At 49.8% G+C, this 15,603-nt stretch overlaps 5 protein-coding genes across 5 annotated transcripts; 1 reads left to right on the plus strand and 4 right to left on the minus strand.

Annotated features, from left to right (window-relative positions):
• Window positions 1–1,560: 1,560 nt before the first annotated feature.
• Window positions 1,561–3,207, minus strand: N7474_008545 (uncharacterized protein; the record flags this gene model as incomplete). Its single annotated transcript, XM_057199955.1, has 1 exon — window positions 1,561–3,207. One exon carries the CDS (start codon window positions 3,205–3,207, stop codon window positions 1,561–1,563), a length of 1,647 nt encoding a protein of 548 aa, XP_057050656.1.
• A 407-nt stretch (window positions 3,208–3,614) lies between these two features.
• On the minus strand, window positions 3,615–3,917 carry N7474_008546 (uncharacterized protein; the record flags this gene model as incomplete). Its single annotated transcript, XM_057199956.1, has 1 exon — window positions 3,615–3,917. The coding sequence occupies one exon, from the start codon at window positions 3,915–3,917 to the stop codon at window positions 3,615–3,617; it is 303 nt and encodes a 100-aa protein (XP_057050657.1).
• A 2,817-nt stretch (window positions 3,918–6,734) lies between these two features.
• Window positions 6,735–7,549, minus strand: N7474_008547 (uncharacterized protein; the record flags this gene model as incomplete). Its single annotated transcript, XM_057199957.1, has 2 exons — window positions 6,735–7,131; window positions 7,194–7,549. 2 exons carry the CDS (start codon window positions 7,547–7,549, stop codon window positions 6,735–6,737), a joined length of 753 nt encoding a protein of 250 aa, XP_057050658.1.
• An 811-nt stretch (window positions 7,550–8,360) lies between these two features.
• On the minus strand, window positions 8,361–11,244 carry N7474_008548 (uncharacterized protein; the record flags this gene model as incomplete). Its single annotated transcript, XM_057199958.1, has 10 exons — window positions 8,361–9,138; window positions 9,191–9,444; window positions 9,484–9,784; window positions 9,836–10,051; window positions 10,112–10,180; window positions 10,238–10,416; window positions 10,472–10,584; window positions 10,761–10,953; window positions 11,015–11,025; window positions 11,076–11,244. The coding sequence occupies 10 exons, from the start codon at window positions 11,242–11,244 to the stop codon at window positions 8,361–8,363; spliced, it is 2,283 nt and encodes a 760-aa protein (XP_057050659.1).
• Window positions 11,245–12,805: 1,561 nt separating this feature from the next.
• Window positions 12,806–14,527, plus strand: N7474_008549 (uncharacterized protein; the record flags this gene model as incomplete). Its single annotated transcript, XM_057199959.1, has 2 exons — window positions 12,806–13,160; window positions 13,230–14,527. 2 exons carry the CDS (start codon window positions 12,806–12,808, stop codon window positions 14,525–14,527), a joined length of 1,653 nt encoding a protein of 550 aa, XP_057050660.1.
• Between the last annotated feature and the right edge of the window lie 1,076 nt (window positions 14,528–15,603).

The following is a 15,603-nucleotide window of genomic DNA, read 5'->3' on the forward strand; positions in this document are numbered from 1 at the left end:
ATATACAGCATTGGTTCTTTTGTGGTTCAATATGTAATTCAAAAGAGTCAGGTTACCCAGGCAGCCGGCAGTATAAAAAGGTGAGATTCCACCATCCCGATCAAAATACCTGCAGTACTGTATGCCAGACGTTCTCAATCTTCCTTGTCGCCGCTTCTCCCGTTTCTTATCCTCCGGCTGCTCTTCTGAGTTCCTGCAGATTCGAAATGAGCGCGTTGCACGCGGTGGTTGAGGGCCCAGTTCGTAATTTGCCGTCTTTCCAACTCCTCTCATAGACCGCCTTGTTGGAAGTTCTGCGTGAATAGCCATGTTGACCACTATTTCACATTATTCGCCTCTCCACTCATGCAAGAAGTAGTGGGTGTACTGCATTTTGTTTTGAGAAAATGACGAGATATCTCTAACGGTTCGAGACTGTAATGTTCTCGATCGCTGCAATGGAGACGCCCGGGAAGCTTTCTATATCCATGGTCGCGCCTTGCTCAATTTTGCTCGGGTTGCCCCTCCGGTAGGCCCACGCTTTGAGATAGCGATTTGCTAGTTCGTCGACGCTTCTGAGGCTCTCGTTGTCGGTGGTCTGGAGTCTCTCTGCCAGACTCGCTTTGCGGTGTGGGTGCACTAGCAGGTTTAGTCACATCCCTAGAAGCCAATCATCAGCTCGATGTAGGGTCCAAACCATGAAAAGGGCCGCACAGCCCGCTTGCTTTCCCTCTTCTAGCATCAACTCCCAACTACATTCTAGAAAGATTTCAATACGGCGGAAGCCCGTCGATTGAATGGCATGGAGTCGCTTCCTACAAAAATTCTCTCCGGTATCGTGAAGTGTCTTAACAAGCGAAGACCAAAAAGCTTTCCCTCGCTAGTAAGCGGACGAGGGACGTCTGCTTATCCTTCTTATTTCGCAAAGTCAGCCTTGAATTTTCGAAGGAGGGATTTGACTTGCTAGAAAGTCTTCTGAAATCGAGCTTGCATCGGTGTATTGTCTCCGTCGAGTACGTCGCCCCCAAGTTGCTAAAACCTGGTAAGAGCCCCTGGCGAATCAGTCATGGAGCAGGCTAACGTCAAGCCAGAGATACGAAATTATGAGGTTTTTAAAACAGAGATTCTCACTCCTGATAATTATGTCGAAATATGCGAAGGCTATGATGACGTTAACGGTCGTGAGGATTGGGACGAAATGGAATATCGGTTAGGCGACTACCCTTCATATACGTGCGTTTACAGGACGATACGACGGAATTGTGCCTTTTTATCCAGACGAATAAACAGAGAGTACATGTGAGAGACATGTAGGTCTTTCCATTTTGTAGTTATGCCTCAGTGGGATGCTGTAAACGGACTGTATGGTACAAATGTCCCATCGTTGATATCCTGTCCTTTGCCTTGGTAGCGCCATCTGCTAACATAGGACGCGGTGCTTCCAACACCGCCGTTACTCGTAGCATACACCCCGACGAGTGCGCCTGAGGATTTGTCAGTAAGAAAGCTTGACGCAGCCCAAAGAACGTAGTAGCTGCAATAAACTTCTTTGGCAGCACGTTCTGCGAATGGACCACTCATTTAGCATAGGACGCTACTCTTACCTGTAAATTCACCATCGCCGCCGCTCAAAATTGTTGCAGGTGCTATTCCCATGAGTTCATTATCCGAAGGCTCCTTAGATGACGCCGCGGAGAGAGCATAGTGCGTCTCATTGACTGCATCGATCTGCAACCGTATAGGTGCATCTAGCCAGCTCTTGGGCAACATCTTGATGGCAGTTGGCAAGGTTCCGTTAAAGTTACCATTCAGGGCGGGCACGTTGGTGACACGGAATCGTAGATGGGGAGCTAGCTCCGCCTTGCCATTTGACCCAGAACTCCTCGCAGGCAAGAGCACAATGCCTAGGTCAAGATGCTGTGTTTGCGTGAGAAAAGCCGTCACGCCAACCTCCTCCTCTTGTACCTTTGGCTCAAACAAAACGACATCGACGCTAAAGCTAAACAAGGTGTCTGTCTGCACACGCATGATAAGGCTCAGTTCTTCTATAGTTGTCAACGGTGCGCTAGATGTTAGATTTGACTTCGACGGACGTAGCCGAAGCGTATTAGGATGTCCCTGAGGGGAGACTGCGAATGCATGTTTTGGTGGAAATCGCCAGTATAGAAAATGCGATGGGATCGCTGATCCTGGAGGGAAGTCTATGATATCTGGATCTTCAACAAACGGTCCACTTCCTGGTATTGCTCTTGTCTGCGGAGGCAGCGGCCAGCCGCTCATTTGGCCACGGACTGGCTGCAGAACAGGCCACTCGCCCTCATCCCACGTCACAGGAAATAAGACAGTCTCACGACCCATCGGATAATTTTCCCATGCAGGTCCAGATCTTGTGGCAAGGCCGCTGCCCCACCAATTCCCAGTCGCATCTTGAAAAAGGTCCGCGTGGCCAACGGTCTGGAAATACTCGGTAGTGTTGGTGTTCGTAAGAATAGGATTCCCCGAGTAGCCTTCGTATGGGCCCCAGATATTCTTGGACCGGGCGATGGCTTCGTGGTGTCCCAGCCCTGTTCCACCTTCTGCAATCATGAGATAATAGTATCCGTCTTTCTTGTACATTCGCGGCCCCTCTGGAATGTATTCAGTGAAGCCTTTCCATATAATTCTTGCAGGTCCTAGGGCACCCGTCTCAAGGTCAATGGTTTGCTGATGGATGCCAGAGAACTGCATGTATGTCATCCCATCATCGTCCCAGAACAGGTTCGCATCAATGTCAATCAGCGGAAATACTAGGGGATCGCTCCATGCACTGTCATCATATGGATCGGTAGTCGTGAAGACGAACCCTGTGACAACGAACGGTGTCTCTGGCGTGTATGCTACTATCGCGTAGAATTTGCCATTGTGATACCGAATGGTCGTTGCCCAGAGACCCGCATTTTGGACTGTTGTATTTCCAATCTGTGGCACTCGGGATGGCCGAGAGAAGACGTGACTAGAGAGCCGCCAATTGACCAAGTCTTTGCTGGTGTAGATGGGCATTCCTGGAAAGGTGAGAAACGACGACGTCGCACAGAAGAAGGAGTTGTGTTCCTCAGCCACAAAGATGCAACTTGGATCGGAGTGCCAGCCCGGCAGCATGGGATTCGTGTATGTCGAGTTTCTGCTGATCGACAATGCCACGGCTGGCAGAACTAATATCGCGCCCAGGATTACTTCTAGCATGTACATCTTGGAGGGAGGATAGACACGGAGGGAACGCGCCCTCCATGACGGCAAGCTATTGTTTAAATCTTACAGTTGTGGAATCCCCGCCGGAGATATTCCCCATAAAACATGGAATTATGCCCGGTGGAGAGTGGAGTCAGAGCTAGGCTAGAATGTACCAAAGTCAAACCTCACGTTTGGGCCCAAACCTCGAATCGCATAAACGGAGTCTTGAAGGCTTGAGATGACATAACGACTGACATACAGAAGACCGGCATGGAAAAACACTTGTTTTAAGGCCAAATAAGAGAGTGTTATGTACATACAATATATCAACAAAACAGCACGAATACAGAATGGAACGGTGTCGGCTCTCTCAGCCACGCCTGCTCCTATCACAATAGGCCAAGCGCCAAGATCTCTATCCTGGCCTACAGCATGACCATGCTGACACCAGAAACGAGGGCGGTGACAATGTAGGCAGCGACCTGCCATTTGCCGATGTAGACAGCCTGGTGCACAATGTTGGGGACAGCAATACCCGAGGTGGTGGTGGCAGCACCGCCGCTTGCAACCGGGCCGCCTGAGACGGTGTTGGTGGCCTTGGGACCAATGGAGCTCATCGATGTAGCGCAGCTGCCAGAAGCGCTCGTGGCGGCCTTCGTAGTTCCAATGCCGTTGAAGGCACAAGCTTCGCCATTCTTGCCATTCTGTATAGGTTCATACCTTGCCATAATGTCAAAGAAAATTTCGATCATATCATTATGTCAGGGTAAAATATCCACTTTAAGAAGTGATAATACTATTTCCCTGTAGAATTAAACGTCGAACAAGTATGACCTCTGCTCTCAAAATTGGTATTTTGCCGAAGCTCGGGTGATATGCAGCAAACCCTGGGTTCGCTCAGTCGGGATACGACCAGCCTTTAAACTGGTGGCAAGGTCCCCGACCTCCCCCGGTCGTGCCGCTCAGCCTACTGTAGGACCCGGGTCTGTGCGAGTGTCGCCGAGTGACAGTACGAGCCAAAGTCTATTTTGAAAGCGTGCATGCATCTTCTCGTATGAGGACCAGTCCTCGATCCGGACGGCCTATCTCCACCAGATAATCAATCCCATGGCGATTTGCTTGTCCCCAACCGCACCCAATTATAACTGGCCATTTCGGACGCCGCCGGACGTGAAGAGGTTTTTAATCCTGCGCGTATCAGGTAATAGGCTGGGGCTCGCCAATTCCGGCGGGTTTCATTCCGGCGGGTTTCATTGGACGAAGCGTCGTTCATTGTCCGGGATCGCGGGTGGAGCTGGTTCATTTAGCCGAAAACCTTAATTGAATTACTCCGCAGCAAATGCACTGGCAGTCACCGACTGTCATTGGAAGAAGATCTCAGGTACGCCTTGTTTCTCTGGGTGTAGAGATCTGCATCTCCAGTTCGTCTTGTACCAGAGTTCAATCACAAATTATTAATTCTGGAAACCTTGATACCGCAGGATCGCTGGTGTGAACCTTCGTCCTGACAAGGGTTCGGAATCATTCTGCTCTATGTGGGTTTGGCTTTTCGGCGGCCGCAAGCCTTGGAGATCTTAAAGTACAGGACCCTGGCCCCGGCTTCTTTCATCTCCATTGAAAGAGTTATAGGAAATTAAGGGAGACTAGTACGGATAATAGGGTAGAAAGGGGACAGTCTGCTATTGGGGAAGACATAATAGTCCAGGGGCGAGCCATTTTTGGCTCCCCTCCGCGACGTGGACTTCGAAGTACATGAAGTTGAACACAGACCAATCAATTAGACTAGCGTTAGGGACCGAAGATTGCGGGCTGGCGTGGAGGTTAAGCCGTCGGCCGTGGTAATTGATTCACGTGATGCCAAGACGGCCGTTGGTTAGCAAGACTCGTAATACGGCCGCCTGCTAACCGTCACATCAGTTTGTCGAGTATTGAATAGTAGCATAGGGATAAGGAATGTATAGTTTAGCCGCAACTGGAGACCTATCGCTACGGTCTTACGCGTAAACGCATTAAGACTGTGGCGGCAGAGGGGCCCCGTCCACGCTCCCTTGTAGGGAGGCAATGTGTCTATATATTATGGTGGCTTTTATATACTTCCTATATAGAGGGACGGTTGGAGCGACAAAATCGAGTCTTGACTACGTGAGAGATGACGAGCTTCGTATAGAGGGCGAGTAACTGACTACTGAGGCAGTTTCCTGAAGGACGAATCCTTCTACAAGCCCGATCATAGAATCTTTTTAACATAATTATTTAGATAGCAACGTAGGACGCACAGCTAATCAATGCAGTTCGAGATGCCTAACGATTTATCCTATACCATAAGATAGCGACTGAGAGTCAACCGCTCTACGCATATGCTTCAGGACTAATATTTAGCCCTGCCGGAAGTATAACAAGGATTCAATTTGAATCACGAGAGCTAGGGTGGATAATTAGAAAGCCAACAATTGAGGAGGTGTAGAGCGCCTACTTACAGAGTCTCGAGGGCCATAGCGGCCTAGTCGTCTCAGTCACCTTCTCCTATGATTCTAAGTTCCTCGCTTCGGCGTCATACGACGACTCCCTTAAAGCGTGGGATACCAGCAGCGGCCAATGTCTACAGACTCTGGAAGTCTATAGCGGCAAAGCCAACTCAGTCACTTTCTCCATGATTCCAAGCTCCTCACCTCGGCCTCATCCCATGACACTATCAAAGCGTGGGATGCCAGGAGCGGTCAATGCCTACGGACTCTAGAAGGCCTTAGCGGCCGGGTCAACTCGGTTACCTTCTCCCACGATACCAAGCTCCTCGCCTTGGCTTCATCCGATCGCACTATTAAGCTATGGGATGCCAGTAGCGGCCAGTGCCTACAAACCCGCAACGTTGCAGCATCTACCTCTGTGAAATCATTCGACACCACCAACTCATACCTTGAAACTAGCCATGGTACCCTTTGTTTATCTTTAGTAGCAGATATAAGGCCTACTAACAGCATCGATCTCAAAGACCCGCAATATGAGCGTTGTGATGTAAGTTCCGATGGTACATGCATCACTGGGAACTCGGGAAATCTGATATGGTTACCACCGGAGTACCGCGCAAGTGCTTTCGCAGTGTCGCTATCGACAATATGTATTGGTTGTGCTTCGGCACGGGTAATATTCTTTTCTTTTAATTCGTCGAGACTACCGCATTTCCCTTGCTAGGCCCCGATTTTACAGGTTGGTGGATCTCGCCTTGAAACGTAGGATTCACTGGATGGGCGTGTCGCGCCACCGCAGAATGGTTTTCTGACAGCGCATTGATTGGTATTTATGCGATGAGCATTCTAGGCAGCAGTTTTGGAATGATTCCAGGCCTTGACAGACGATAAGCTGAAACCGCATCCTGTTTCATGCACCAGGCTGTCGATTTCAAAGGCGCTTCGTGATGTTGGGTCCGCGCTTATAGAGAGTGGCTTGAACTCCAGACAGATTGTTTATGGCTATTGGCCAAACAGTATGAAAATTGGTTCCAAATCTACCCCTCGACCATCTAGCATCCACATCTCCCACTCTCCAGCTCAAGAAACAACCACAGAATAAGCCGAAGTCGTTAGCTCAGCCGTTCCACTAAAGGGCTCCGTGCCTGACTGCACAGTGATCAGATACAGACTAGAGCTCACGCCCTCGTACTCTTCGAGATACTGGAAGAACTGCAGCATATCCCCCGAGAAGCTAGTCACCTCCGAGTTCGCCACAAAGCTATACACGTATGTGCTCCCATTCATACCATAGTACAGATTCCAGGTAATGCCGTTGATAGTCGCCGTAGCGATAGGCGAGCCCGTCGATGAGATCGGACCAGCGCCGCCTATCGCTGCTAGCCACACCATGATCTCGTACTCATTAGACCCGGTTGCGCTAGAGCTAAGGAACATATCGTACGAGACGTCGGCGGTGATATCGGTAGTAGAGTAGCTTTTTTCAATATTAGCAACTAGACAGAATAGGGTTTTTATGGAATATCAGGTAATGGTTACCTCCAATCCCATGAAGACTCGATGCTACTAATCGCACTCAGCTGCTGAGCGCTGAACTGCAACGCAACGTCGGCATAGCTCTTAACCTGTGTGGTATCCCCAGACCACGAGAACGTGGTGTGCCAGGCGATCGTGGAGCCGCTCAGCGAGTCAACGCCTGTGCACTGCGTGCCGTTTTCGTCCTCGCTTAGCCCCCAGAGGTTGTTATTGACACTATAGCTGCCCGTTGTGGTTGAGTCGTATTGGCCGCAGAAGTCAGCGCGGCGCTGGAGCGTCCTAGTGGGTAGTACAGATGCACTGCTTGTAGCGCACAGCGCTAGGGAGATGAGCGACAGAGGCGCGATGGAGGATTTCATAGTGTTCAAGTTCGGGTTGACTTGCTTGTGTAGTGGAAGACTGGAATTTTAGTTCCATTTTATATCTGTCGCTAGGCTATTCCGTGCGGGAATTCGTTCGTTGCGGGCTATTCCCCCATAGAGCTGAGGAGTGGAGTGGCTCTGTTTGATTATAGGGATCATCTCCACCGGGTAATAAAGTGTTTGTTGCAGAGATCGTCCGCGCAGCACTTCGGCCCGGTGCTAGTTTTTCCACGACTGCGGAGTTCTGTAGGAGACATTCTGCAGTGTTGGGTAACATCTCCGGTAGACCGAGACGACGGCATTGCGGGCAACGGGACGGAGCGTTCCCCTGTATGATTTCCTCCGAACAAGATCGTCGGAGCATTGGAATCTGTCCAGATTGGCGGAAGGATATTCTGAAACACCAGTCTTTCCCCACAGACATACCCTGCAAACTGTTGCTGCGGATAAATAAATCCATCAGATGCTGGCCCGGCATACGTGCACGGAGGGCTGGCCGTTTTGCACTGGGTGCGGATCGACACATCATCCTTGGGTATATGCTATCTGGGGAGAAGAGGGAGGATTTGTAGAATAATGTTTTATCATATCAAGAAATTAATCGGCTTTAGGTAGTATCTACCTGCATTTGAGTTTGAAATCCATTGGAGAAGTGATTGCGCACTGCGTGGTTGAAATATATTGTGGCTGACAAGATGTTGAAGCCAAAAGCTTGTACATAGTTCTCGATTAAACCAAGATAGGGCGACTTTGGAGTCAGAAAGAAAGCTGTTATATTATGCGCAATAATCAACTACTACCCTAGCTACTACTGAACTTGGAAAGTGGCATTCCCCCGAATGTCAGCAGAGCTACGCCCCACCAGCACCTGGAACGATCCGGGTTCAACCACGTACTGCATCCGGCTATCCCACAACCCCAGGTCCTCAACTTTCAGATGGATCTTCACGATTTCCGTCTCGCCGGCACGAATAACGGCCTTTTCGAACCCCTTCAATAACCGATTCGGCACCGCCACTGATGAGATATCATCCACCACATACACCTGCACGACTTCTGTTCCATCCAATCCCCCATGTGTATTTGTCACGTCCACACTTACTGTCACTGTATCCGTGGCTGAGACAGTTGTCTTGTCCAGTGTGACTTTTCCATACTCAAAGTCAGAGTATGACAGTCCGTACCCAAACGGATACCACGGCAGCGGAGTACCAAGGACATACTGGTGGCCAAATACAAGGGTTCCGTTATCCGCCACAAATCCCGAGTCGGTGATAGCTCGGCCAGAGTTCAGATAGTCATAGTAGATGGGGAGGTCGCCGACATAGTGGGGGAAGGAAACAGATAGTCTACCTGAGGGGTTGTAGTCTCCAAAAAGGACATCTGCGAGAGCGTTACCACCTTGTTCAGAAGGGTAGAATTGTTGCACGAGAGCTGAAGTACTGTTAGAGAGCCAGGGCTCACTGACAGGTTTGCCACTCGAGAGGACCACGATAGTCGGGACACCTGTAGTGATGATGGCTCGGACAAGTTCACTTTGCGCCCCGACCAGGGAAAGGTCATTGACATCCACGTGCTCGCCCGTCCTATGTTCTTCGTCACTTGTATGCCAGAGTATTAGCAGGAAGAAAGACTCACGTTGCGTTCAAGCCTTGCCAGAGTTCGGCCCCGTCGCGGGACCAGGTGCCCACGACAACTATGGCAACATCAGATTTCTGAGCCGCCGCGATAGCTTCCGCAAATCCAGACTGATCATTGCTCCATCTTTCACAACCCTTGGCGTAGTGGACGCGGGCACTTGTGCCAACAGCAGCTTTGACTCCGTCTAATGGTGTGACGCCATGGTATTGGCTTCGATATGGGACGTAGTCTCCGTACTGTTCTTTTGTTAACTATGGGAGGGTGTGAAAGAAAAGGGATCTGGGGTATACTACATTCATGAACCCATGCGCCATTGGACCAATGACAGCGATATCGCCTTTCTTCTTCAGGGGCAGGATATTGTCATGGTTTTCAAGGAGAACAATAGACTCCTTGTCTAGTTGTCTGGCAAGCTCAACTGCTTCCTGCGTGTGAATAAGATTCTTCCACTCCTTCGGGGGAGCACCAGGGTATGGGTTCTCAAACAGACCCATGGCAAACTTAGCGCGGAGCACTCTAGAGACTGCTGTGTCAACAATCCCAATGTCAAGTTTGCCTGACTTAACCAGGTCCGGGATTTTTTGAAAGTTGCTGCCAGTGCGTCAGTGCTCCGTCTACCCTATTTCAACGATTGTGTCTTACTATGATCCACCTCCCATCTCAACATCATTGCCAGCAGGGAGAGCCTTGAGCGTCACTGATTCCATGTCAATTGGAGAGCTTCGGCAGAGATGGAAGGCAGTGCACAGGCGATCTGTTGCTCCAGCATCACTAATGACGAAGTACTCATAGCCCCATTCCTTGCGAAGAATCTGTGTAAGAAGATGGTAATCTGCAACTGCCGGGATGCCATCGTAACTAACAAATCGAATCAGCCATGGTGCCCAGGTTCCATAGGGGAGATAGAAACAATCTCACGAGTGGTATGCGCTCATGATACTCCAAACACCGGCATCTACGATCGCCCGCTTGTAAGACGGCAGCCAACTAGATCACAGGTAAATAAGAGTCCTCATCGCACAAGGGGTAGAAGAAGCCACGCACGTAGTACGCAGGTACCGCTCGCCTCCTTGAACAGGACCGGTATTGAGGCCCTGCTCTGGCTGGCTGTATCCCGCAAAGTGCTTAACCGTCGCCGAGACATTGAGGCTTTGGATCCCAACAGTGTATTGGAATCCGATCTCGCCGGCAAGGTATGGGTCTTCCGAAAATGTTTCCTCAACCTTTTATCCTCTTAGTCTTTTCTCAGCAACAGGAACAACGTGATTGGGCACTTACCCGGCCATATCGTAGCTCACGGGCAAGGTCGGCAAGTGGAGCGAACAACTGGGTGACACCCAGAGCACGAGCCTCTTGGGCAATGAGCTTTCCCATCTTGTGGACCAACTGGACTACCCATTAGTTTCGCAACCCAAAAAATTCAAGAAGCAGTCGCAAAATCATACGTCTCGGTTGAATGAGCATCCATATGCAATAGGGGAATTGAAGATTGTAAAAAAACCATGAATACCTATATTTCCCCCAATCGTTAGCCCAGACCGGGGAATTCAAGACGAGGAGCGCATACCCTCTGTTTGAACAAGGGCAGGAATACCAAGGGTGGTATTTTCCACAATGTAGTCTTGCGCTCTCTTGATATTTGTTGCGAGCCAGTCCCATGGAACTGAGTATCCAGCTAGCAAAAGGATGTTAATGATACCGTGGCCAAAAGGACGGCCGTAGAGGATATACCATAGAACATGCCCCCCTTCGTCTTTATACTTTCTTCCAAGCCCGTGTAGTTAAACTTTCCTGTGTTTGTATCCATCCAATCGGACATACCGCCTGCAAATCTGTTAACCATCGTAGATAGAGCTATCGGTGGAAAGTTCTATCACCGTACCTTGCATTAACTGGGCCACCTTTTCCTCAATTGTCATGCGCCCCAAGAGATCAGAAACACGATCGCCGATACTCGCATTTAGATCTTTGTAGAGGGGCGACGCACTCTGCGCAGCGACTAAGCTCGCATAGAGGAGCAGTAGCCCCTTTGAAAGAAAATCAGAGAACATGATCGGGGCGTTGGCGTCTGGAAGCTATGTCAAATCACCACGAGAATTTCGTGAGCAGAAGTAACAAAGATTGAAGGAATTGCGACCTTTGGGGTTTGTTTTATATCTAGTTGACAGGACATCGGAAACCACCACGGAGCAATGGAGCTTTTTCTGAAGTAAAACAATCAGGAACTTAAAAGACGGGAATTAGGCAAAAATAGCGCGAATCAGATTACGATGACCATGTGGGGAGCAAGAATTTTGGCTCAGCCACCGGCAGTGAATGTGAAATAGTGTGAATCGTGCACGGTAGGCATCGAGAGATGAATATGGGGTCAGGGGAGTGCCAAGTACCTTGGCTATTAAAAAAAAAAAAAAAAAAAAATCCCCTGAAACGAAGGAAGTGGAAAAAAGGGTCCTAATCAACGCAGATACTCGGAGTATGTTTGCCAGACTGCAAAAAGAGTTTGCTTAGCTACGTATGAAATGTACTACCATGCGCAACGCCCATTTGCCTCTGCTCGCCTGGTAACTGTTGTGCCTTTCAGACTACTCACTCCGCTTCCGATTATGGGTGCACCATAGCGCACTCGCCGTTAACACCGTAATCGCCAAAATGATCAAATTCACATTATTTACGCGAATTATCAACGCAACGGCCCAGGATCGAAGTAAAAAATCTACTCATTCTCTTGCACTACCCTCACTGCTCAGGTTGACTCCTTACCCGGCTATATAGGCACTAGGCTGCTGCCGCATCCGCAAGATCCCTTGATGTCGTGTCATCCTCTCCGAAATCTGCGGATGCGGATGTCATATGCGATCCGTAAATCCTCAGTTTGCGGATGAGAATGTCGTAATAGGATCCGCAGAGCATCAACGGAGGATTGCGGATGATAGAATTTCCAAACATGCCTAGACTCGTGACTTATTCTCCGTGCATAAAATATAAACTAAGTACGGTGATAGTGAAACTGGTCGGGGAACTTGGGAGATCTATTCCGCACTGTCCAATCCGCGTCGTTGCTCTCCAACGTTAGCCCCGGAATTCAGCAAACCTAATTGGTTGAACCTTATCGTTTTCCGCACTCTACTGTAGGGTGATTTGATCCAGCCTCCATCTCCCTACCCCTCTTTCATCCTAGCTTCATGGCTTCATTCAGTTGATAGATGCGAAAAATACGAATTGCTGGTCCATCTTTCGCATACCCTGGTCCCTGGCTACCAGGCGGACCTAAACAATCTGTCGATGTCTTACGACTGGCTGCTTACCCTGGTTCCTGCTGTGCCGATCAGCCTGAATGCAATCCGAAGTTTGCTGCAGGGTTGGTTCCCCAGGTCTCTCCACAATTCCTCTGAACCCCCAACCTGGCACGGGGGAACGACCTGGATGAGAAGATGCTCACCGGTCCACCGGAACGCCATCATATAAGACAGGGAGAGTTCCCTGTCAATCGGGCCTTTCCAGCCAGGGGGATATCGAGACCACCTTGCACTCAAACGAGATTACAGAACTACAGTATTTCATTGGTGCAGGGCGCTTCGGAACTCTTCATCGACTTAGTCACCAGCTCTTGATATGGCGACGAACGTGAACCAGACCGAGGTCGCTTTAGAGAAGTCTGCTGCGCATCATGTGGAGGATACGTTGGGTGTCGGCGCGGTCACCGAGGCGAAGCTGGCCACCAATGAAGAACATGCGCAAACCCTGTGGCAGGCTCTGCGAGCCAACCGCAAGGCTGTCGCATGGTCCGTCTTGATCTCCATGTCGATTATCATGGAGGGATACGATACCATCCTGATGGGCAACTTCTTTGCCTATCCCACGTTCCGGGAAAAGTATGGCCAGTACTACGGCGGGAAAGTCGGCTGGCAGGTGTCAGCTCCTTGGCAGACCGGGCTGAACATGGCCAGCACAGTTGGTTGTATCTTTGGTGAGTTGCGGGAGCTTTGCAGGAGCTGTGGTTGTGATGGTCGTCTTGCGTGCTGATGCTCTTTCCCAGGTGGCCTCCTGAATGGCTACTTTGCCAGCAAGTTCGGATATCGCAAGGTCATGATGATCGCGCTGGGATTCTTGACCGCGTTCATCTTCATCGTCTTTTTTGCCAACTCCGCCGCCGTCCTGCTCGTGGGCCAGATTCTCTGTGGTTTTTCCTGGGGTGTGTTCGCGACGGTCGGACCCGCCTATGCCTCAGAAGTCTGCCCGACCAACTTGCGGGGCTACCTTACCATCTATGTCAACATGTGCTGGGCCATCGGCCAGATGATTGCGTCTGGCGTGCTCTATGGTCTGCTACACCGGTCAGATCAATGGTCCTATCGCATTCCCTTTGCTTTGCAGTGGATCTGGCCTGTACCCTTGATTGGTATCTGCTGGCTGGCTCCTGAGAGTCCCTGGTACCTGGTCCGTAGCGATCGTCTCGAGGAAGCGAAGCACAGTATCCGTCGCCTGGGCGGGGACAAGACCGAGGATCAAATCAATGGCCAGTTGGCGATGATGGTCCACACGGCCAAGATCGAGGCCGAGATCGAAGAAAGCACCACGTACTGGGATTGCTTCATGGGGGTCAATTTGCGCCGCACGGAAATCTGCTGTGTGGCCTTCTGTGGCCAGATTCTGTCCGGCAGCACATTTGCCTACTCCCCCACGTATTTCTTCGAGCAGGCCGGCATGGATGGCAACCGGGCATTCCAGCTAGGAGTGGGTTGTACCGGAGTGGCCTTAATCGGGACTGCGCTGTCCTGGTGGCTGATCACCTACTTTGGCCGGCGAACTCTATATATTTGGGGCCAGGGCATTCTTTGCACTTTCTTGTTCATCATTGGGATCATCAACTCGACCTCACATACCACCGATGCCATGTGGGCGCAAGCCTCGTTCTGCTTCCTCTGGCTGTTCGTCTTCGCCCTGACCATTGGCCCCATCACGTATGCCATCGTATCGGAGACTTCCTCGGTGCGGCTGCGACCCTTGACTGTTTGCCTCGCGCGCACGGCCTACCAGGTGGTCAACGTCGTTTCGCAGGTGCTGGAGCCTTATTTCATGAACCCAACTGCCTGGAACGCGTCTGGCAAGACCGGATTCTTCTGGGGGGGCACGGCCCTGCTCGTCTTCATCTGGGCATACTTCCGTCTGCCTGAGCCCAAGGGGCGTACCTATGCTGAGCTGGACATCCTCTTTGCGACCAAAACCCCTGCTCGCAAGTTCGCTTCTACCCACGTGGATCCGTATGCCACTGGTGTGTCGCCCTCCCAGGAGGGTCTAGTTCACAATGAGACGACACAAGAGGTGAAGGAGTGAAACGGATGGCACAATTAATAAATCATTCCTTGAACGATATTGTCCCTCCGTTTCTTTCATTTTCTTTTTGCGCCTCGTTTAATCGAATTTGTTGTTACTTGCTGTTAGAGACGAGTTAACGAACTCAGTTTGTCTAGTGAGATCCTTTCTGATGTAGTAGTTTTCCTTTTTTCCCCTCCGGTAATATTCGTATAGCCCCCTATTAACTATGCACCCGCCAAGCTGTTATAGTCATGCTTCTAATACCCTGATACGCCCACATCCACAGCAAGAAAAGAATTCCGACCCCGCCACTCGCGACAACCAGATACGCATTGTTTAAATTTGGATGGCGAGGTCGGATCAGATCGGGCCGGTCTAGGCGGAACCGCTGGGATTTGAGACCTCCCCTGGAATAGTTGAGGTTTGGGAGCTATTCTGAGTCTGGAATCTTCCACCCCATGCCGTTGGGGATTTGAAATCTCCCACCTCGAACCTTCGAGGGTTTGGAACCTCCTAGAACGCTATCTGCCGCCCGAATTACCTTCCAAACTTTCTACATGTCACTATGCTAGAAATGCCTTACTACAACGATAGCAAAACCTATTAATGTTTCGTCCTTAATATACACAAATCTTTCCTAGAACACGCGCCGTAACATGTATATATCTTGGGATCTTGAAGGAGAGAATGACCGCAAAGACATTGATGAGATGCTAAAGATAGTAGGAGCAACTTGATATATCGATAAAAGTATGTATATCTCGCTCTTTTCTTAGATTAGAATCTAACCACTTCCTACGAAGTAGCCTTATAATTTCCTTAGCCCAATTCCTAGCCTATTATAATACTATGCTAGAAGAACGGTATTAAACTACCTAAGAACTAACCTACGTTAGTTAGGTCTACGTAAGTCATAGTCAAATTGCCGCTAGTAAGCTAACTATAAAGTTGAAATATATGTTAGTAGCGTCGACTTTAGATATAATTAATGTAATAGAACTTACTAATATAAGCAGACGTCCTACTCCTTGCCTCTAATACTCACGTTCTACGCCTAAGGTACTAAACTATTTAAGCTATATTAGTTAGAGAGT

Source organism: Penicillium riverlandense (assembly GCF_028828495.1).
Source record: "Penicillium riverlandense strain IBT 135883 chromosome Unknown utg000007l_segment0_segment0, whole genome shotgun sequence".
NCBI classification, from domain to species: Eukaryota; Fungi; Ascomycota; class Eurotiomycetes; order Eurotiales; family Aspergillaceae; genus Penicillium; species Penicillium riverlandense.